This window comes from Leptinotarsa decemlineata, unplaced genomic scaffold, assembly GCF_025532065.1.
Source record: "Leptinotarsa decemlineata unplaced genomic scaffold, Ldec_3_MD MMD2_tig00026299_RagTag_RagTag, whole genome shotgun sequence".
In the NCBI taxonomy this organism is placed as follows: Eukaryota; Metazoa; Arthropoda; class Insecta; order Coleoptera; family Chrysomelidae; genus Leptinotarsa; species Leptinotarsa decemlineata.
The window spans coordinates 7,898,923-7,921,572 of record NW_027412676.1 but is presented as its reverse complement, the minus strand read 5'-3'; the positions used below and the strand labels follow the sequence as shown (position 1 = coordinate 7,921,572).

Below are 22,650 nucleotides of genomic sequence, written 5' to 3'. Positions count from 1 at the left end.
TTTCCAAAGCCGATGGATTGCTCTTGTCAATGCTAAACCCAAGCCATAAAGTCCAGCAATTTCTGCTTGGATGATTTATTTTGGTTCTTTAGAGACTCTGGAATCTTCCAGTATTTATACCTTGGTAATGTCATCAGACTGATAGGACACATCGAGCAGAACTTTTCCAATTCCAACTTTCAACAGTTTGTTTTTTATATTCACCACGAATTTATGTAGAGACATGATGTCGAGTCCCATAATAAATTTTTCGACGATTTTGGCCAATAATCATTTGTTTCTTTTCCACAATTGTCATGTCTTCAGTGGCTTTAAATGAAGGAAGGTACATTTGATTATCTCTTTCTTATTTCCCATGGATATTTATCAGCAAATCTGTCTTTTTCAGGTTTTTTTCAGGATATTCAGTAGAAATCAATGATCTTCATTTCTGCGTAACCGTACTTCTTCTCTCATTCGTTCTTTATTTTTCGATAGACCCGCTTGCATGGCCTCTAACATTTTCTCAAGTTCATTGATCCTGTCCTGATCGATACTCCTGTTTTCACAATGAAACAGAAAATTTTCAGTCAGTTATCCCACTTCTGACACCAAATGTTATATTTTTCCTTTGGGTCCGACAATACTTGAACACACTGTACAATTGAACTCAACTTCATTACACTACTACACTGTCAATATGACGTAAAAACTTCAACTTAACTTCAGATTAATACTCGAATGTGTATCACCTTATATTAGCTCACTTTTAACGTGACTAGACTCCTCTGCTCGTTGGTAGTGCCTATATATCCCGAAGGAAGTCTTCGTAGCGAAGCGATACCTGAACGATTGAGATGCACAAGTAGATTCAAGCGCGACCTTGACCTAGTCACAGTCGGTCGATGAAGACCAGCGGCTGTCTCGTTATTTTTTTCAGGGGATAATTTACAACAATATGATGAAAATGAGATACCAAAATTTTCTCATCTGTTTATTTCTTGAGGACAGAATCTGTGTCGATCAAAACAAAAATTGCGTTTGAATAATAAGTCACCTGTTTATACCATATATAAAAATATATCACTTACGTTTCAAAAAGATTAGGTTTCCATATGAACCAAGATATACTAACGGATTGGATCATATTTCCAAAAAGGTGGACGTGAAAGTAGCCTTTAAAAGTAGCCTTTTTAACAAATGTTGGGTAACCCTAAAGACAAGATGTTGAAAAATGAACAGTCGGGAATATAAGAAATATGCTGTTAGGGCTCGCCTGAGCGAGCCATTGAAATTAATTTTAAAAAACTGAAAATAGCAAAAATAGCAAAATAGAACTATTTCACGAATGAAAAAAATCCTATCAGAACAACTACTTTCCTATGCACATTGAAATACATGAAAATCACTTTTTTCCAATCAGTTTGTACATTCGTGATGGAATTCAAACAGGTATGATTCATAGGAACGCTACACAAAGTATATGTGAAAAAATATCAGTATACAGTTCCACTGACATGGATCATCATACTTTATAATATACTTTAAAATTTCTGGACAAGACACACTTGTCTTATAACCTCATTAGCACGGTTTTGAATGACATTGCAAGAGAAAGCACTCAATTCTTTTATGATCTGTTTTTTAGGTGTCTGAAAGTGACAATTCTGCTCCTGTCACGGATGACTGTACAAAGGCATATTCATACAGATTGTTAATTCAATCTCAGCCATAGGAATTTCATTTCAATTGAAATTTTTAGGGCAGATTCGTTTCTTAAATTTGGGGAGTAGAAAATGAAAAAAATTTTTTGCCGGGAATTCAATATAATCCAATGTTCATGTGAAAGTAGTTGTTTCGAAAAGGTTTCTTAATTCAGTTTGTTTCTGAACGAAACTTTAAAAAGTTTCTCACATTTTTCTATCGACAATAAGGAATTAAAAAGCCTGAAACCCTGTTTTCTCAAAACTTTTTGAATATATTTCATGTGACATTTCATTTCCATAAGTAAAAATGAGCTTTCAATTCTTCATGTCAAATTGTTGAAATCGAAAGATTGTCCTCTACAAACTGTTTCAATCCCTTTAAAAATTCTGATCGATCTGATCTGACACATGATGCAAATATGTCAGTACTTACTCTTACAATGATCAATTTTATGTTTTATTACAGGATACTGAAGAGGACCAAACGTGTCTGGAAGATTTTCAGGAGTGTATAGAAGATTTCCAAGAGTGTTTGGATGTAGTTCATATATGCATAGACGATGACAACTCTTTCAATCACTCCGCTTGTTCATCACAAGTCGAAGACTTTGGTCAAAAAAGCAATTGCTCCCCAAAAAACTGCGCGAGTAACAATTTCGTGGAAACCAACTATCTGAATATCCATAGAATAAAATCCAGAGATAGTATCGGTGATAGTGACATTGATATTAGTTTTAAAAGTACGAATGAAGCTCAAAACGATAAAATTAGTGAATACAATAAAGGCGACATTAATAAAATCGAAAAATTTGCCAAAAATGATAGTTTAACTCTGAGTGATAAGCCTTCTGTCTCCGAAAAAGATGACTACGAAACTTGTGTGGACGATTCACTATCGGAAGAATACAGCAGAGTTAAAAAACAGTTTTCGAAATCTATTGAGACTGATTCGCATAGCGGTAATCAAACAGTACAAAATTTCAACTCCAATCACCATAAAAAACTATGTTCTAATGATCTCGACGATACAACACCAACCAACTCCAAAAACAACTTGCTGGACCAATTTTTTGTACATATACCTGATGCCAAGGCTCATAACACAGGTAATAGTTATAATATAACAATAATATTTATTTAGAAAAAATAAATGAAAACTAAAGATATGAAGAATAGTAAAAATATTTCTCAGTGGTTTATTATTCATCAGAAGTGAAACGGTATTTGAAATGTTTGCAAAATGTTGTCGATTTATCTATACACTCAACTGATGATGTTGAATCGAGTGATATTAAAAAAAACACTTCTGGTTTTTTGAACCATTTGAGTTTATATTCGATTTTTTTTCTTCATTTTATATGACAGAATAGTTGATTGAATATCTGTCTGAATTAGGTATCAATAAAACGTGATCAGAAAATGATATATTGTGATGTTTGAACATATTTTTCATATTCATATAACATATTTCAAGCGGGAATCTATGCTATTGAATTGTGTGCGGAGAGATAGGTACCTCATACACAAATAACAACTATCCTCGATAGGAAGCCCTAACAAACTGCTGACTCCCTCGCAAAAGAGGGTGCTGCAAGCATCTTCATCGGACCAGAACCTGCCATTGGCATCGTCTTAGGTTTTGCCAAACAAACACTGAACACCTGGATGGCAAGAAGTTTCAAGGAATTCTGGCAAAATCTTCCAGGATTGGCTCACTCTGAGGCGTATTCCCTCTTCGAAGCTTGATACCAAGCAGTTGTTGAACTACAGTAGGGATGAACTACGATGTCCAACAGGCTTCCTTACAGGTCACTGTTGTCTTAATCATCATATGCAGGGACTTGGACTGTCGGAAGATAGTGTGTATTGCCTCTGTTTGGAAAATGATGAAACAGCAGAGCATACTTTGTGCCTGCTCCGCTGCGGACTGATTCAGATTATCAGAGTTTGGCAAAGCCACACTCTCACTATCTGACCTGAAAGAGCACTCACCATATAAACTAATATGCTTCATCAAAAAGCTGGGTTTATTTGGTCGAGTTTGAATACGTGTCAGCCACAATAAACCCTTACGGTTTGCGGTGGACGCTCGAATAGACCCACTTACTTTCGACCTCACCTAACCTAAATTTTCATAAATAGTTTTAAGTTAAGAAAGTGAGCTGAGAAAACGAGTAGAAATTCAGAGGAGGTAGACAAAAAAAATTCCGTTCAAGTTTTCGAGACTCAGCTCTTCTTCAGGAACTGAAGAATTAGATTGAATACAACAGCCGCAAAATACATTCGAATATATCTTGGGAGAGATTAATTTTTGGGAAGAAAAAGTTCAAGCTCTCTACTTCTCCAATAAAAGATAGGACGAAAACAATTGTTTCCAGAATAAACTATTTACGAAGATGTGAAGATCATGCAAAGAAGTGACTCTCAGATACAAACTGGAAAAGAGAGCTCTCTCGAAACAACTACTTTCATATAAACATTAAATTACACGAAAGAAAAATACTTTAGAAACAACTACGTTTATAGAACATTGAGTTATACGAGAAAACACTTTTTCCTATCCAGTTTGTACTTCAAATATTCGTTGTGAAATTTAATCAAATATCATTTACAGGATTGCTACACAATATAGTGTATGACAGAGATGAAATTTCATTTACATGAAACACCGCCATCCTCAATGGTGGACATTCGATGTTTCGTAATAAAATAATACCTACCTCACTGCCTCCTCACCACCAATCTAGATAGTATAACAAAATGAAACACTTAGTTCATTCATAAAATAATGCCTTTTTGTCACGAATGACTTAAATCTACTCATGTCATCGATGACAGTACGTAATTACATTCATGGAATGGCCATGTTTTGTAAAAAGTAAAGTGAGGGGTTAGTAGGCAAAAATTCTTCATTGAACTTTCGAAACACCGGAGTGTCAGGAAAATATTTTTTATTTCTACGATGAACTCGTGCATCTTCCATAGTTGTCGACAATTTGACGCTTATGGTTTTTTGTGGAATGCTTATGTAACATCATTGGTTTTTGTTATTGTCATTGAGCTTCAAGAAAGCAGTATTGATTGATAAAATCTGTTTATTTTAATACATGGACCGCAAAGATCGCGGATATAGCGCTCACCACAACTATATTTTTGAAATATATACATATGACAAATGTATGTTATTACCTTCATTCTGAAATATTTAATGAGAATGGTCAAGTAAGGTTCACTTGTAAAATAGTCAGGAAGCGACCTTCTCAGGTCTGCCTAGGATTTCATTCGCAAGCTTTAGCAATGAAATGAATGCCCTTATAGGTTTCTGAAAGAACTAGTAAGGAATTGAGCAACTTATTGATTGGTTCTGTGTGGTTGGTTCTGCGCGCAACGGTCTGAATATTTCGATTCTATAACTAGTCAAACGGAGTTCAGTTGCAGCACCCTAATATGAACCTGGGTGTACTGCAGTACTGGGACATGAACAGTGCCTCGAAATCCATAGGACACAGGTTCAGATTGTCTGGGGACAGGTGGTTGACAGATGTGGGCGGGGCCAATATTGGGGCCACAGAATACCAGTTGAGTAACCGCACCTATATTCGTGACATTATATATTCTCCTGCACCGAACTCAATATTCATATTCAGTAAAGTGTTTCGTTGCAGACATTTATGGGAACATTATTCCATTTGTGAATTTAGTGAAGACAATAGCGTCAATTCTACTAATTACTGTTGAGTCCAATGGAAAAGCGGTAATAGACGAAGTTCGTTAATGTAACTAGGGGTCTAGGAGATTGAGGAAGGCTCCAAGAAATACTTCCAGCCCGGGAGGAAAGCAACATTGAATAGACGTTGAGATACGTGAAAAGTCTACGGAATTCTTTGAAGACTGAACAAAAGATAGAAAAAGGTATTACAGTCCGGTGAAAAACTGCCTTTGAACGGGTTCATTAAGATGATTTTGCCTCAGCTTTCGGGTCCCGGAATAAAAACGGCATCATCACTAATTTGAAACACAAAAATTCTGATGCATTCTTGATGGATTGTAGGGTATCATTAACAAAAAAAGAATTTAAAATCCTTCGAAGAATGAAGAAGCAGTCATGGTGAATACGGCGTTTGGGGGTGAATTTGAAATCTCGAAAGATCAACAAATTCTGGAGGAAGCCAAGTATTCCACCACACGCCCTAGCTTCTCTTTCATTGATCTTACACTTTACAGTAAAGAAACCCGAAGAAATGCAGTTCCCCATGACTGTTAGAGAAATTTCGAAATTTGTTAAGCAAAATAATTTATCGGTGAATGTATACATTCTGAAAGAGATAAGAAAAACAATTTATCACCCTTCCAAAATATCCAAATATGAGTGTTCTGAGGCGAAGCCACGTCTTGTTGAAAATATATTTTTCTGAGCTCTATAAGTGACAATTCATCAATAAAAGGTTCAATATTTTGCCTTAAAAAATTTCTGCACAACTGGTATTAGTTGATTCATGATAACTGAATAACTGGCAGTTTCTGGAAATGCACCATATCGATATCACTTAATAATTTCAACTCGATGCCTTCAACATAGTATCCCAAGAAAGACCCTGAGACATCTAAAGTATCCCTGAAACTGTACGGATAAACACCTTTCAGCCGCATAGATTGAAATTTATCATTTTCCGGAAAATATTTTGTTGTCTCCATGAAATATTTTTTATATCGCCCAACTCACTTTTATATAAAGCATCGCCCAACTCTTGAAGAAATGCAGACATAAACTCAAAACTATCGATGAACCTTGATTTCATTTGATTTTATTTCCCTATTTCGATTTCATTTTCCTTGAATGAATATGAGCGTATTCAACGATTTGAAATCTCAATTGTTTCTCGATATTTTCAAATTTCAAAATATTGTCAGGTAGACATTCGTTGAATTCATCAACCCTGAAATTTGTGGTCGGTATGTGATAAAAATCGTTCAATTTATGTCGCAATGAAGCCCGCTCCTCACCAAAGTACAATAAACAATCATCACAAAAGTACTTTCTATGAGCGTGTGCAGATATTTGTGATGATACTAATTTTAAATCGAACAATAATGACTATAGTCTTACAACTTCTACAACTTCATATTCAATTCTATCATTTTTGAAACTATTTCCAAATCATAAACATTGATAGAGTAATAATAATAATAGCAAGCGCTCATTGCGCTTGCTCACGGCACATGATTCTCGGACCCAATGATCACTCACCCCACGATGTGGGGAGTGGTCAGTGGTTGATAATGCTGGCGCGCCCTCCCGAATGTATCGGAGCTTCGGGGGATGGGGCCTGACCAGCGCACACTACGGTGAAAAAAAAAATAATAATGTTTATTCACTTAATGTGAATATATAAATATAAAAAAAGGAGTAAATAAACAACGGCATCACAGAAGGAGCATCGCTGAAGGGGTGTTCCTTGTACGTGATATAGCCATATCAGTAATAATAATAAAAAATAAAAAATTAGCACATATGTGATGAGTTGAAATTCTTCATAAGAAGTAATATAAAATTAATGTTGAAAATTATTAAAATAAGTCTGAATTATTTACAGTAGTTCAGCGACGATAGTTATTGACGGTTGAACGCAAAATACATTGTGTATGTGATAAAAATGACCAATGTTTAGAAAAACAGTGTTATAAAATAGTACAGAATGATAAGAACAATAGCTTAAATAAAGTAATTATGTTACATGGAAAGTTCTGAAAATTGCCGCTACGTTATTAAAACTTGTTCGTCATGTGTGTTTTTTGTTTTGTTTTTCTGGGAGGGCAATTTTGTTCATATATTTTTTTTTGATTATTTTGATCAACCAGTCTGTGGAAAAATGATCTTTTGGTGAGCAATATCCATTTTTTAACTTTTTTCTTGAAACTTTTGTTATTATGATTGTCTTTGATTACATCGGGTATTATCTGATAAATTCGTGGTCCCAAGTAACAAGCATCTCTCTATCCAATCGTTTTCTCACAACGAGCGGCGATCACAGAATTATTCCTGTTTCTTGTGTGGTAGGAGTGTACATCTAAAGTTATCTGAATATTTCCTTTAACTCCTCCCCATCCAATTATCCTGTACGATAATTGAGACTGAACAAGTGTAGAATAAAGGGTTTTCATATCTGGGAAGTTTCTGAGATATTGGAATTTAGAAAGTGTATCTTCCATCTTTCTTACTGTTTCTTTTATGCTAACTCCCAACGAAGGTGGAAATATTTTTCAACTCAACTGGAAAATCCATACCTGTTACAATCAACACGTTTGAGGATATGATGAAATTTCACACTTTCTCACATTGGCAGGATACAAAGCTGGAATCACAGCCCACGCAAAGTAGTACTGATCCTGATTGACAACATTCAAAACACTTTCCTTCAACTCGATGAATTTGGGTAACTTGATATAAGAAGACTCTCCAAGGACGCTACATTCATTTCCATACACATAAGTTTCTCGATGGTCCAACCTGAATATATATTTACTTTCCACATTCACCAAGTAATTTTGTAAATACATCACATACCTGAATCTCGATCTTGAAATCACATTGCTTGGGCAGCAATCACATTCAAATGGTCCTTCATCATTCGCAGACATAGAGGAATTTCACTAATGATGACGCAGATTGATGCTCCGAGTGAAACTTCTCTCACATTCACTACACGTATACATTTTGTATATAATACCAGACGATTATAAGGAGAATTTGAAATGACTGAAATATTCATACCACAATTCTCATAAGAGCTTAACGTCCTCAGCTCCAACCTAAATTGAAGTAACGAGGTCTCATTCAAGGTAAACATTCGAGATCATATGATGTCGCCCCAGTTCAAGGTCATATATCAAGGATAGAGTCGATTGTCAATGTCAAACTTCTTTCCCAAAGTCATATGGTGTGCACATCGCTCAACGTCATTCAAGGTCAAAATCGAGTGGTGTGGGGGAAATTCAGAGCCGTCATTAGCACCCTATCATAATCAACATTTCTTAAACCGTGGGTTTGACGAATGGAAGAAAATGATAACAGTACCTGCACAAAACAGTGAAAATTACTTCAAAAAATTGGTTCTTCCTAATTGAAAGTTGAATGGTGTTGAATGTATTCACCATTATCTCATTTATTATAAACCTATACAGGCAACACTTCATTGTGATATTTTCATTGAATATTTTACTAAACCATAATACGTAGGGGAGAGTGTGTCTGAAAGAGCCAGGCTTTGAAAGAGCCGATGTGATTTTCTACCACTTACCAAAATCTTACCATAATTTGATTTTGATATTTGTATGGCAACACTGAATAGCTGTCATCCACAAACATTTAACAGTTCTTCGAAAACGAATGGCGTCCACATCAAAGATTTTAGGACCAAAAAGTAATTTTTTTTTCGTTCACTCAATTTGTTTTACAAAGAAAAGTACAGCATGAGTTGATAAAATTGATATGTTGTATTGTTAAGCATATATTCAGCATTATTTTACGATAATATTTATGTCATAATGTTTACGCGAAATAGTTGTATTTTGAGGTTACAACTTAAATGACAAAATGTTTTGAAAGAGCCACTTGTGGAGGCTGGGAAAGAGCCGGCTCCAGGATGCAGCACTAATTCAGCTCCTCCTGAAATCATCGCTGAAAAAGGGTCAACACAAATTGGACAAGTTATTTCTGTTGATATTTCCACCTCATTGTAGTCATAGACTCCAACCTCTGGATGTTGCGGTTTACGGGCCTTTCAAAACAAGATATTGAATAGTTATGAATGAGTGAATTGTGATTTAAGACTAAATAAATAACTGATTGTCACAGAAATGAGCAATTTTACAGTTTGATAAGATTTATATGACAGATTAATAGCTTATTAGGTGATTTTCATTTGCTGAAAGATTGCTTTTTTTGTAAAGAGGAACCGGCTCTTTCATAGCACATGCCCAGCTCTTTCATACACATATTGCTTTGAAAGAGCCGATTTCCCTTTTTTCTTTAAGTTGCCATATTACTAATTCCTGTCATGGTATCTCATTTCATTTTGATTGGATAACCATGACTATTAAACTAATTATTCACAGAAAGCAATTTTATTCAATCACCATCACCTGGCATCAACTTTTTTTGATGTTTTTCAAAACTGGCTCTTTTACACACTCTCTCCCATATTTTTCTATACGATGGCATACTAACTGAATGTTTGAACACGCCTGAGGGAGCCATTGTATAGTGGAACGTGCTGCAATTTGGTGAACTGTTCAGTGAAAATATCACAAAGAGTTAGTTGAAAATGTTACAGATTTTTATCAAGTAATAGTCAATTCCTTCACATATCGATCTATCTTCCATTTACATATTGAATTATCATTTTCAGTGAAAGTTGCAGTTTCTGAACCTTGTCTGATGAAAGACTTTTTCACGACCACTCGTCACATCTGTCTGGATTCCAAAATGGACGATGACGGTCTGAAATCCTACGATAACCATTCCGAGGATCATGGAGATGACGAGTTTTTTCTTGTACAGTATCCCACCAAGACACATAAGGAAGTTTGTAAAAGTTTGAGTGATTCGAATGTTTTGGAAACTCATGAGATTCCTTTGCAGAGAGTCTATAGGTGAGTAATTGATACGACTAAATAAATGGGAATATGGAAATGAATGAAACTTGCTCCATGCTAACTGATATTTTTCAGAAAGTGCGTTGAAGAGTATTATAATGATTATGCGGACTGTCTGGAAATGTACAATTTGGCTTTGGAAAAAGAGAACGAAAATGTGGAAGGGACAAGTGAAGAAATGAATGACGATGACATATTTATTGAAATATTTCTGCCCTTCAAAAGTCGATCAGCTCCGGATATCATGGATAGTTCTTTTGTGATGTTGACTTACGATCCTGGACCTGATATGAATAGAAGAAAATCTGCATTTATCCCTGGCTATCAATGTCATGAAAGGTTAGCACAATCCGTTTGGTATTAGTGTTGAATAATTTTCTACATACTTATCTTATTTTCAGTTTCAGTATTTGTACTCGCGGAACCTTTGTAGGAAAATAGTTCACTCTCAAAATTTTTGTACGTGTATGTTATTTCCTGAAACTCTGATACATTTTTAACCTAGGGGGTTATATAATGATAGATATACCTGCGTCTCACTTCATCACTCCACCCCCTAAAATACCTAATTCTTTTTTATAGAAAAAATGGTCAAACGAAAATTTGTGCCAAAGATATTTTTCATTTTTACGGATACATTTTGAAAAGTGAGGAACGTAGTGCAAATTTTGTTGTTTACTTGCTGTGTACGTACATTCATTGCCAGGTTTCATTTTGAAATGATTACATTGTCTTTGAAATCTAGAAAATGGGAAGTGCAGTATAAAAATTCTCTTTATAGTATATCATGAACAAATACGTCCATCATCGAAAAATATCATAGCTGATATTAAGTGCAATTAAATCCTTATCAGATTATAATTATTGACGTTGAAAGATATAATAGCAGATACTTGCAAGATGTTAAAACGAATTGAGTTGTAGCTTTCCATTATCGAAAACAGTAGCTGTTTTGAGAGGGCTCTTCTTTCAGTTTGTGTCTGAAAGTTCCTTCTTTGCATGATCTACACATCTTTGTATAGAGTTAATTCTTTGAAATTGATTGCTTCCTTTCTTCCAAGTGGAAATTTACCCTATTGAATTGTGTGCGGAGAATCCAACCCCATACACAAGTCAATAAAAATATTCTCGGACAGTCAAGCGGCTTTGGAAGCTCTTGGCTCCTACCGAGCAACGTCTAAATTTGTAGCAAATTGCCAAAAAACGACTCTCCTCGATAGAAAGACTTAACAGTTTGTCTCTGTTCTGGATTCCTGGCCATACTGGCTTGGGAGGCAATGAGGCTGCTGACTTCTCTGCAAAGGAGGGTGCGACAAGCAGCTTCATCGGACCAGAACCTGTCATTGGCATCGCTCTAGGCTTCTCCAAACAAAGATTGAACACCTGGATGGCAAGAAGATTTATGGACTTCAGGCAGAATCTTCCAGGATTGGCTCACTTTAAGGCGTTTATCCACCCTTCGACGCAGCTTGATACCAAACAGTTGTTAGACTACAGTAGGGATGAACTACGATGTCTAACATGACTTCTTACTGGTCACTGTTAATTGAATCATCATATGTAGAGACTCAGACTGTCGGAAGTCAGTGTGTGTCGTCTCTGCTTCGAAAATGATGAAACAGCAGGGTACATACTTAGTGCCTGCCCCACTGTGAACCGAATCAGGTTTTTAGCGTTTAGCAGGGTCGTACTCTGATCATCTGACCTGAAAGACCACTCACTTTACGAACTAATCGGTTTCGTCAAGAAGCTGGGTTTATTTGGTCGAGTGTGAATATGTATGAGCCACAATAAACCCTTGCGGGTTGCGGTGGAGGGTCGAATAGATCCACTCACTTTGAACCTAACCTATTTCAAGCTTTCTTCGGAAGACTCCCACATATTTTTGTATGAAGATGAAGACGAAGAAGTCAAAACTTTTCTATTCCAAAAATTAATCCCCTTAAAAAAAATACCCAAACATTTCAAACATTTGTTTGAAAATCAATGAAACATGTTTTTTTTCAGAATAATCCGTAATTATATTTGTGTTTTAGTTATATCGTGGTGTAACTATAGCTAGAATGTTCATTAATTTTTGTTGTGGTTTATGTGGAAGTATTGGTTTTGAGACCTAGCATAAAATCCATTTATTTACCTCTTTATGTGATCTACTGAAAAATATCTTATGTTATGGTCAATAATAAATCATTATTCTTATCAATATCATAAATTTCATAATCTGAAAAATGAATGAAGCGGAATCAATAAAGAATTAGGTTACGTGAAATGAGGGACAATTTAAAAAGTTCACTCCGAAAAGGTATTGCGTAACATGAACCATTGAATAGTACAATAGTCAATTCATAAATTTTGTATACAAATAGAATGATCAATGGAAATTCTATATTTTGCATATTTTAGATGGGTCCGTTTTCAAACCTCAAAAAAATCACTTGTATACAACGCCTCAATCGCAAATAGTTAAAGTTCCTTTAACATAAGTCAAAAAAACGGAATGTCCAGATGTCATGATTGTCTATATGAATACACATGCGGTATATTTGCTGAGAATTCAGTTCAGGTTCATATGTTTGTTATGAACCCCTTATTTCGGCAATAGCAAATGAGTACTAACTATTTGCAGAGAGATATTTGAAATACACTTGTTACCTGTCGGAAGATATGCGGATTTTTTGAGTTTTTCCATTTTTTTCTAATGGTTCCTTGGTGATAATTTTTTTTCACTACATTTTATTGTACATTGTTATATGCTCCGCTATTTCCGATCCTGCTATCTGTCTTCTCCTTACTTATTCAGAACTCTTTCACACGGGGAGCCTCACGTCTCTCGCTACTATACGGGAGCGTTTATCACTCCTACCTACCGCCTATTCACACCAGGAGCCTTTTCAGTTCCTGGCTCCTTGAGGTCAGTCGTAGAATGGGTCGCCTGCGAGCTGTTGCCATATACATTCTCTATCGTCGACACGCCTGCGAGCTGTTGCCATATACATTCTCTATCGTCGACACAAACCTCGACGACAGAAACGTCAACGATCAAGAGTGGGATGGATAAAGTTACGAAATATACGTTGAGCACCTTGCAGACTTCCACCCAACTTTTTACGACTTCATTACGGTCGTTATAAATGTCGAGACTTTTATCCCAAAGAGCGGGTCGGTTGCAGACTACTAATTAACAGCTCCACATCGTAATCTGACATGATAAATAGTGTGAAGCGTCTGACCAAGCGTCTTCAATTCATTCAGGTTAGAGCCCAGCTCCTTTACTCTTTCAGCTGATTTTTGTCGAAAAAGGACAAATAGGTTCATGACTGAGGGGATATTGGCGTCATGAAATCTTCAACATCATCAACATCAACATCTTCAACATCAAAATGACAACTTTTTGACATTGAATAATGCGAAATACTTTTTCAAATTTTTTATTATCGTTTATTATGGGGATTTATACTGTGTTAATATTACAGGATGTATTCAGATTTATATTTTTTGTTAGTAAAAATGAATAAATTTTGCTGAGGTTGTCGGTGTATGTTTTTTTGTTGATATTGTTTTCTTTGATTTTGATCTCAGCCATTTCCAGAAATTGCCTTTTATTTGAATCTGGTTCGAAATGGAGAATTTTGGTGTTAGTATAAATGGCTGAATGATCATTATCTAGAACATGTTGTGTGAGTGCACAAGAATTTCGTTTTAAATTTTTACAATTACTTTTATGAAGAGCTATGCGGGTTTTTAAATTGTTTTTTGTTTGACCTATATATATCTTATCACAATTGTTCCAGGGAATTTTGTAAACTACATGTGACTTTTCAAATAACGGATTTTCATCTTTCAATTTTGAATGTAGTTTAGTTAAGGGTTTAACTTTTCTTTGTGATATTTTTATATTCTGTTTTTGTTTGAATATGTTTATGATTTTGCTGGACAATTCAGGGACATAAGGAATGGAAAAGTATTTGAAATTTGGATTTTCAGCTTTATTGTTCTCTCTGATGTTGATGATATTAGATGAAGTATTATATAACAATTTATTTAAAAATTTTGGAGGATAAGAATTAGTTAATAAAATATTGAATAATTGTTTTAAATTTTTTTCTACCAATGTAGGATGAGAATTTTTTTTTATTCGATTTTTTAAACCTAGAACTAAATTAATTTTCATTTTTTGTGGATGGCAGGATAAATAGTTTATATATCTGCCTGAATTAGTGGGTTTAGTAAAATAATCTAAAATAACAGAGTTATCATCTTTCCTGATTAAAAGAGTATCTAAAAAAGGTACTGTTTTGTTTTATTCTTTTTCTATGGTAAATTGAATAGATGGATTGTAATTGTTAAAAATGGTTTTTATATCATCAATTTTGTCAAAAGGTACAGCACATATTATATCATCCACAAACTTTTTTAAAAAAGGAACCTGAAATGATAATTTTGGAATACATTCATGTAATAAATCATCCATCACATACTGGGCTAAAATAGGTGATAAAGTTGATCCCATTGGAGTACCAAGTATTTGTTTATAATATTCGTTGTCATAAACGAAAACAGTAGTATAAAAAATGAAATCTATTAATTCTAAGAAGGCTGTTTTTGTTAATTTGGTATGATTAGTAATAATATTCCAATGTCTTTCAATGCTGTGTTTTACCAGATTTATTGGTTTGTTACTAAAAAGTGATATAACATCGAAACTTATAATTTCGAAATTTTTAGGTAGTTTCATTCCTTGCATAAAAATAGAAAATTCAAAAGAATCTTTAATATAATATTGATTATTTGTATTATATGCATTGGTTAAAATTTCTGTAATGAACTTTGAGAGTTTACTATTTGGTGCATCAATGGATGATATGACAGGTCTCAAACTCAATATTGGTTTATGAATCCCCGAAAAACTACTATTCTATATATATATATATATATATATATATATATATATATATATATATATATATATATATATATATATATATATATATATATATATATATATCACTGTTGATCAAAAACAAGAACGTCTTGATGATTCTGAGCAGTATCTGGCCATGTTTAAACATAACAAAACCGGAATTTTTGCGTCGTTATGTGGATGAAACAGGGATCTATTGCCTCACTCCGGAGTCAAAACGATCGTCATCTGAGTGGAGAGCAAGTGATGATGAACCTCGTCCAATGCGCTTGAATAAACATCAATCGGATGGAAAGGTTATTGGTTTGGTATTTTAAAATGTGTGTGGTGTAGTATCCATCAAATATTTCGACAGTGAATATTACATAGCGTTATTGGGGCGTTTGAAGGTCGAAATATAGCAAAAAAAATCGTTCCATCAAGACAACGCACCATGACACAAGTTAATCAAAACAATGGCAAAATTGCTTGAATTGGGCTTCATATTGCTTTCGCATCCACCGTACTCACTAGGACTGGCCCTCAGCGACTTTTCTCTGTTCGTAGACCTCAAAAAAATGCTCGCCGGTAAGAAATTTCGCTCGAATGAAAAGGTTATTGCTGAAAGTGAGGTCTACTTTGAGACAAAAGATAAATCGTTTCACAAAAGCGGTATTGAAATGTTAGAGCGGCGCTGGAATAATTGTGTGGCTCTTGATGGAGATTACGTTGATGAATAAAACCAATGTTGGACAAAAAAATGATTTTTCTTTCTTAGGCCCGGGACTCTTCAGCCCGGGTGTTACAAAGAGTCTAGGTCTCTCATTAATCTGCCTGTGCGATGTCCACCTATAAGGAACGATATCGGGGAAGCTAGAATATAATTTTGGCATAATATGAACGGTAATGCTAGAAATGATCTTGAAAATATCACAAGAAAACTCTGGTCATCCATTATACCATCAAAATGGAGATGGTTGGCATATTTAGGAAGTTTACCACTCAATATTTCTTTAAGTAAACCATAAAGATGGTGAAACATTCAAAATATTTGAGAATATGATGTTCTTGAAGGTTTTGGGTATCACTGATAATAAGGTAACTTTCCTGTAGTTATTTGAAAGATATTTATTGAACAGATTGATAAACTAAACTATATTTTGAAAAAAAAAATTGAATATCGTGAGCACTGTAGTACACAAAGTAACCTAGAGGTAACTGAGGAAGGTTGGATTCTGGAAAGAATATATCAAATCATTTGGGAAAATTGAAAGGGATATATTTCAAAGAGAGATTAATTTTTGGAAAAAAAGTTTTTGGCTTTCTACTTACCCATCTTCAAACAAAAAAAATCCCCCAATAAAAGAAGAAGGCAATTAATTTCAAAATAAACAGACATGTATGTGATCATGCAAACTGAAAGTTTGTGACTGAAATATTTGTTTTGTAAGAATTCCCCATTTTTTTGTATGAAGATGAAGAAGTAGAAAGCTAAAACCGGTAACTTTAAAGGGGTATAGAGGTAATTTTTTGAAATTGATTGTTCTCTTTCTTTCTTTGGAAAATTGTCATATTTTTTTGTTTAAAGATAGGAAAGTAGAAAACCAAAACCTTTTTTTTCCATAACTTTTTTTTCGCAAAAATTAATCTTACCAAAACATGTACCCGTTTCAATTTAAATAATATTCCTAGCGCTGGCATTAAATCAAATAAGCAGATAAATATCATTACGTACTGCCATCGATGTAGACCCAACTCATTCGTGACATAAAGTCGTAAATTTATGAATGCATTTATTTATTTATTTATTTATTTATATATATATATATATATATATATATATATATATATATATATATATATATATATATATATTCGGGATACAAACAGAAAAAAAATCCACTACAGTATCCACATAATTAAATTAATATTAAACTAGAGTACTATCTATACTACACATGTACACAGTGTCTAAAGTAAGGGATGAATTAAAATCAAATACAATAACAATAAAAACTGACTAATAGTTATTGACGAAATGTATTAATTATAATTTATGAAAATAATCTTCCAATATTTTTTTGGCAGTAAGCAAAGAAGTATTTAAAATATCGAAGTAGTTTGCAGGAGAATTACCCCATTTAACGCATCGACATAGATGAGAGTTCTGCGAACAGTTTGTTCTCTTGAAAGGTAAATTAAGTAATTCATGTGCTCTCATTGTTCTATTGGGAACATTTAAGTAAATGATTGATAATAACGATGGACAATTTATTTTGTTTGTTATTATTTTTTGTAAAAATAAAATATCTGATATGTTACGCCTATGTTCCAACGATACTAACTGGAGGTCTCGCCTAATTCGCAAAGTGTCACTGTTTTCAGTAATTCGAATACCTTGTTTGTAAGCAACGAGTTTTAAAAATCGATTTTGAATACGTTCTAATCGATCGATGTATATATTATACTGTGGACTCCAGATGGTTGATGCAAACATTAACTTACTTAATACAAAAGCATTATAGAGATTTTGTATTGATTTTGTTTGATTGAAGAATTTACATTTTCTCTTGACATATCCCAGAGCTCTATTGCTCTTATTTATTACATAATCTATATGTTTATCGAAAATAAGTTTGGAGTCAAAAATAACTCCTAAATCTTTAAATGTATTAACTCGTGACAGCAAGATATTATTTATGTGATATGAATATGTAAGAATATTTTTGTTGCGGGTAGATGACATACAACTACATTTGGAAAAATTGAGATATAATTCGTTTCGTTTACAAAATTCAAATAAATTATTTATGTCACTCTGAACTCTCAAGCAATCTGACAATGATTTTATTTGAAGATAAATTTTCAGATCATCAGCATACATTAAGAATTTGGCATTTTTAAAACATTGTTTAATGTTATTAATGTAGATAATAAAGAATAAGGGCCCTAGATGGGACCCTTGTGGCACTCCAGAAGGTGTTGGATAAGGTTTAGCTGAATAACCGTCTATAAAGATATATTGAGTTCTGTTTTTTAAATATGATTCGATCCATTTTAGCATCGCACCACTTACACCGACTTCAGCAAGTCTCCGAAGTAGTGTATTATGACTAATTTTGTCAAAGGCCTTGCTGAAATCTGTGTAAATAGTGTCAACTTGAATTTTATTATCCAAATTATCATGTAAAAATTCAGAGTAACAAAATAAGTTCGATTCAAGAGATCGATTTTTAAAAAAAGCCATGTTGCTCAGGTATAATAATGTTTTTAATTAAATGAAATATATATTTATAAATCAAGCGTTCAAATAGTTTTGGTATTATTGATATTTTACTTATAGGACGATAATTTTCAATATTATCTTTCCTTCTGTTTCTAAAAATGGGTATTACTCTCGCAACTTTCCAACTGACAGGAAAATATCCACAACAAAGTGACATATTAGAAAGAATTGTTAGAGGAGTACATAAAGTATGAGCACAGTTTTTGCAGAAGATTGCAGGTATTTGATCAGGTCCTGAGCCTTTATTAACATCTAATTCTACTAAGCCTTGTTCTACTTCCTTTTTGCTTAAAATAATTTGTGATAAATTAGAATTATTGTCTGTTTCAGTAAATTGGTCCTGATAAAATGCATTTTGTTTATCAACAAAGACGCTTTTGAAGAATTTTGAAAATAAATTTGCTATCTCATGACCATTTCTTGCTTCATGATTATTTACCTGCATTTTGTGGGGAATCTTGCTGACCGAGTGCTTTTTAATTGATGAAAAGTTCCAAAAACGTTTGGGATTATTAACTACGTCAGCCTCAACATTTAAAATGTAATTGTCGAAATCTCTCTTTATTAATGCTTTTGATCTAGCACGGAGAAGCGTGAATGAATTTAAATCATTTAAGTTTTTATACATTTTCCATTTTTTGTGAAACTTATTTTTTTCTTTTATTACTTTAATAGTTGAGGCAGAATAGTATGAAGGAAACTGTCTACTTTCAAAAATTTTTGGAACGTTTTGATCAATTAATTTATTTACAATACAGTTGAATTTCTGAACGGAGGAATCAACTGAACCGGTATTTAAGATATCTTCCCAAGAAATATCAGCAAGAGAGTCGTTGATTCGAGTATAGTTCGCTTTTTTAAAATTTAAGAATAACGACGATACCGGTTTCAATTGCCTAGAATATGAAACTCCAAATAAAAATTCTATGCAAGGATGATGAGTGTCCTCTTTTACGAGTGGACAAGAGCATTGTTGTAAATTAGAAATATTAAATTTATTGCAGAGAATCAAATCCAAATGTTTACCGTTCAAATTTCGAACTGAGTTAAATTACATAAAATTTTTAAATGAAAAGGGATCAATTAAATCCGAATATTTTCTATTTACATTTGACGCTATCAAGAAGTTGTTCGCATTAGACCAATTTGTTGTACTTGAATTAAAATCACCACAAAGAAGAAATATATCTCCTTCATTTAGGACAAGGGAATCGAGTTTTGATGAAAAATTTGCGAAAGAAAGCTGATCATCTCCAGGCAGATAAATACAACACACAAAAATTCTAAATGATTCAAAATGTAAGCACACCCACATATCTTCTGCCTCACTTAAGTATTCACTGACAATGGACGTTTTAAACTTATTTTTCACTGCAATGAACACTCCACCGTTATCCAATTTCCTTGTGTCACGGTCTCGACGAAACACGGTGTAATTATTAGTGTCCGAAGAGAAGCCTGGAGAGCCTATTGTGAGGCAGTCGAAGACTTTCCACTAGCTTCTAGGCTACAGAAGGCACTCTCAAATGACCACCATAAGACTATCGGCATCCTGACGAGGGAAAATGGCGACAAAGCCGCCAACCTCCAGGAGAGTGCTGAGATTCTTATGGAAACTCACTTCCCAGGTTCTGTCTTTCGTGGAACGGCCCTTCACCATGTGGTTGGCAGAATCGAGAGATCATTGGACAACAAAGAATCCACCCTAGGTGTATTATTCATAGATATTGAGGGAGCGTTTGATAAAACAACCTTTCCAACAATTACCCAGCAACTACACTCCAGGAATGTACCCCTGATAGTAGGAGAATTGATACTTCAGATGCTCTCTAGCAGAGCAATAAGTATTAATGTAGAAGACATCACAGTAAAAGGACTGAGGGGATGTCCACAGGGAGGGGTCTTATCACTCTTTCTCTGGAACATAGTTCTGGATACCCTAATTAATCACCTTAACAAAAATGGATTCTACACAATTGCATACGCAGATGACATAGTTATCTTGCAGACCGGCAAATTTGTAAACACACTGTGCGATAGGGCGCAGGATTGGCTCAAATTGATAAAAACATGGTGTAAGGAACACTCACTGTCGATCATTCCCAAGAAGACTGAGATGGTCCTTTTCACCAGGAAAAGAAGTTTAACGGGCTTGAAACCTCCCGAATTCTTCAAAAGCCAACTAAACTTCTCTGAAGAGGTGAAATACCTTGGTATTATCTTCGACAAGAAGCTAACATGGAACTCTCATCTACAGAGTAGAGCAAAAAGAGCATACGTGGCTTATGAGCAATGTCGGAGGATAGTGGGACGCGCATGGGGTCTTTCACCCCGTGTAGTCGCCTGGATCTACACTGCAATAATAAGACCTATGTTAACGTAGGGAGCCATTGCATGGGGACCGAAAGTTCTACAAGCAACGGCCATCCAAAAATTATATCAAATACAGCGACTGGCTTGTTTAAATATCACAGGAGCCATGAGAACAACACCAACCGTGGCAATGGAATTATTCACGGGTCTGACCCCTCTGGATCTGTACGTTAAGGAGGTTGCGTTAATGGCCATGGTACGATTGCACACGGCTGGTGTAAACCTAGAAGTAGGAATGGATCGATTGAGGCTGGGCCTATGGCGGGAAGCGTTTACTGCGCAACCTCTGCTGCAGGCAACAAGTGATGCAATTCAACCCAGGTTTGTGTTTAATAAACCCTACAAAATACAAATTAAGCAGAACACAGAGTCAGATGCTACAAATGCAATACGGATTTATACAGATGGCTCAAAAACCAAAGAAGGCTCAGGATGTGGAGTGTACTCCAGATCACTAAGCCTAATAGGGTTAAGTGGGGAATGGGAAGAAATACCAGCGTGGTCCAAACAGAACTGGCTGGTATCTCAATCGCCACAAAAGAAATAACCAAGAAAAGAATTTCTGGCAAAAACATAACAATCTGCATTGATAGCATACAAGCACTATTAGCCTTGAACAGACACCGTGTTACTTCAGGGCTAGCACTAGAGTGCCACCAAGATTTAGCCAAAGCCTCGGTAGATAATAACATTATCCTGAGGTGGGTTAAAGGGCACGACAGGAGTAAAGGAAGCGGCTGGATTAAGAATTTTAGGACCAAGTGGCACCCACGGCCTGATGACTTCGACAATTGCGGAACTAGTCAAATGTTACACCCATGCTCAATCTTTAAAGAGATGGAATGAAATCAAAGGATGTAATCTTGCCAGGATCACCTTGGGCGACCCTGGGAAGCTGGCGCCGAAGAAATATCTGGCGATGACCAGGAAAAATCTACGTCTTACAGTAGGATTTCTGACTGGCCACTGTCAGCTAAGGAAACACCTACATAATATGGGGCTAGTGGACACACCTCTATGCAGGATGTGTGAACAGGAAGATGAGACTGTCAGGCATGTTCTGTGCGAGTGCCCGGAGTTATCGTCAATAAGAGAGTGTGTGTTCGGCGAGTCTTGGCCTACACCTGCCGATATAAAGGAGATGTCTCCCAGCGACCTATCCACCTTCCTGGAAAGGACAGGATGGACGACGACCTAGGAGGACAACTCCTCGGGAGGATGTACAATGGGTCACATGTGGCCTAAGTGCGTGGGCTTACACTCACCCTCCCTACTCTACAGATACAGATATTAGTGTCCACAACCACATGATCATAAATTCCATCAATTAGCCATGATTCTGTTATACACAAAATATCTGTATTATTGACAGATGTGTTAAGATTGAATTCTGGAAGTTTAGTTCTTAACCCACGAACGTTTTGATGAACTATACTTAAAGAAGCCATTTGTAAGTTTCAAGAGCGATATCATTCGAGATATACCATATAGTTAAATCAAGTTCAGATCTTGAAGACAGGAAATTTGTTTTATTTGCCAAAATATTTCCGTTTTAAACCCATATGAATTTGCAATTTTTATCTTGCTCAAGTTTTTCCCGAACTTCTTTGAAAAGTATTTTCGTATGAGTTGCCAAATGTTCATTGATGAAGAATTTTTGTGATACACCATCCAGTTTAAATCCATACTTGTATTCATCTTGCTTACGTAACAATCTAGCTGCATTTAGAAAACTGTCACGGCCACGCTTG

The 22,650-nt window shown here is 35.0% G+C and overlaps 1 protein-coding gene across 3 annotated transcripts in view; it reads left to right on the top strand.

The window, feature by feature from the left end:
• The window catches only part of LOC111507735 (multiple PDZ domain protein), a 463,358-nt gene that overhangs the window by 158,769 nt on the left and 281,939 nt on the right, over window positions 1-22,650 (top strand). For all 3 annotated transcript variants that reach the window (XM_074180506.1, XM_074180505.1, XM_074180503.1), the window contains exons 13-15: window positions 2,152-2,791; window positions 10,094-10,337; window positions 10,416-10,679. In XM_074180506.1, the coding sequence (XP_074036607.1) occupies window positions 2,152-2,791; window positions 10,094-10,337; window positions 10,416-10,679 (1,148 nt within the window). The remainder of the gene's footprint in view (window positions 1-2,151; window positions 2,792-10,093; window positions 10,338-10,415; window positions 10,680-22,650) is intronic.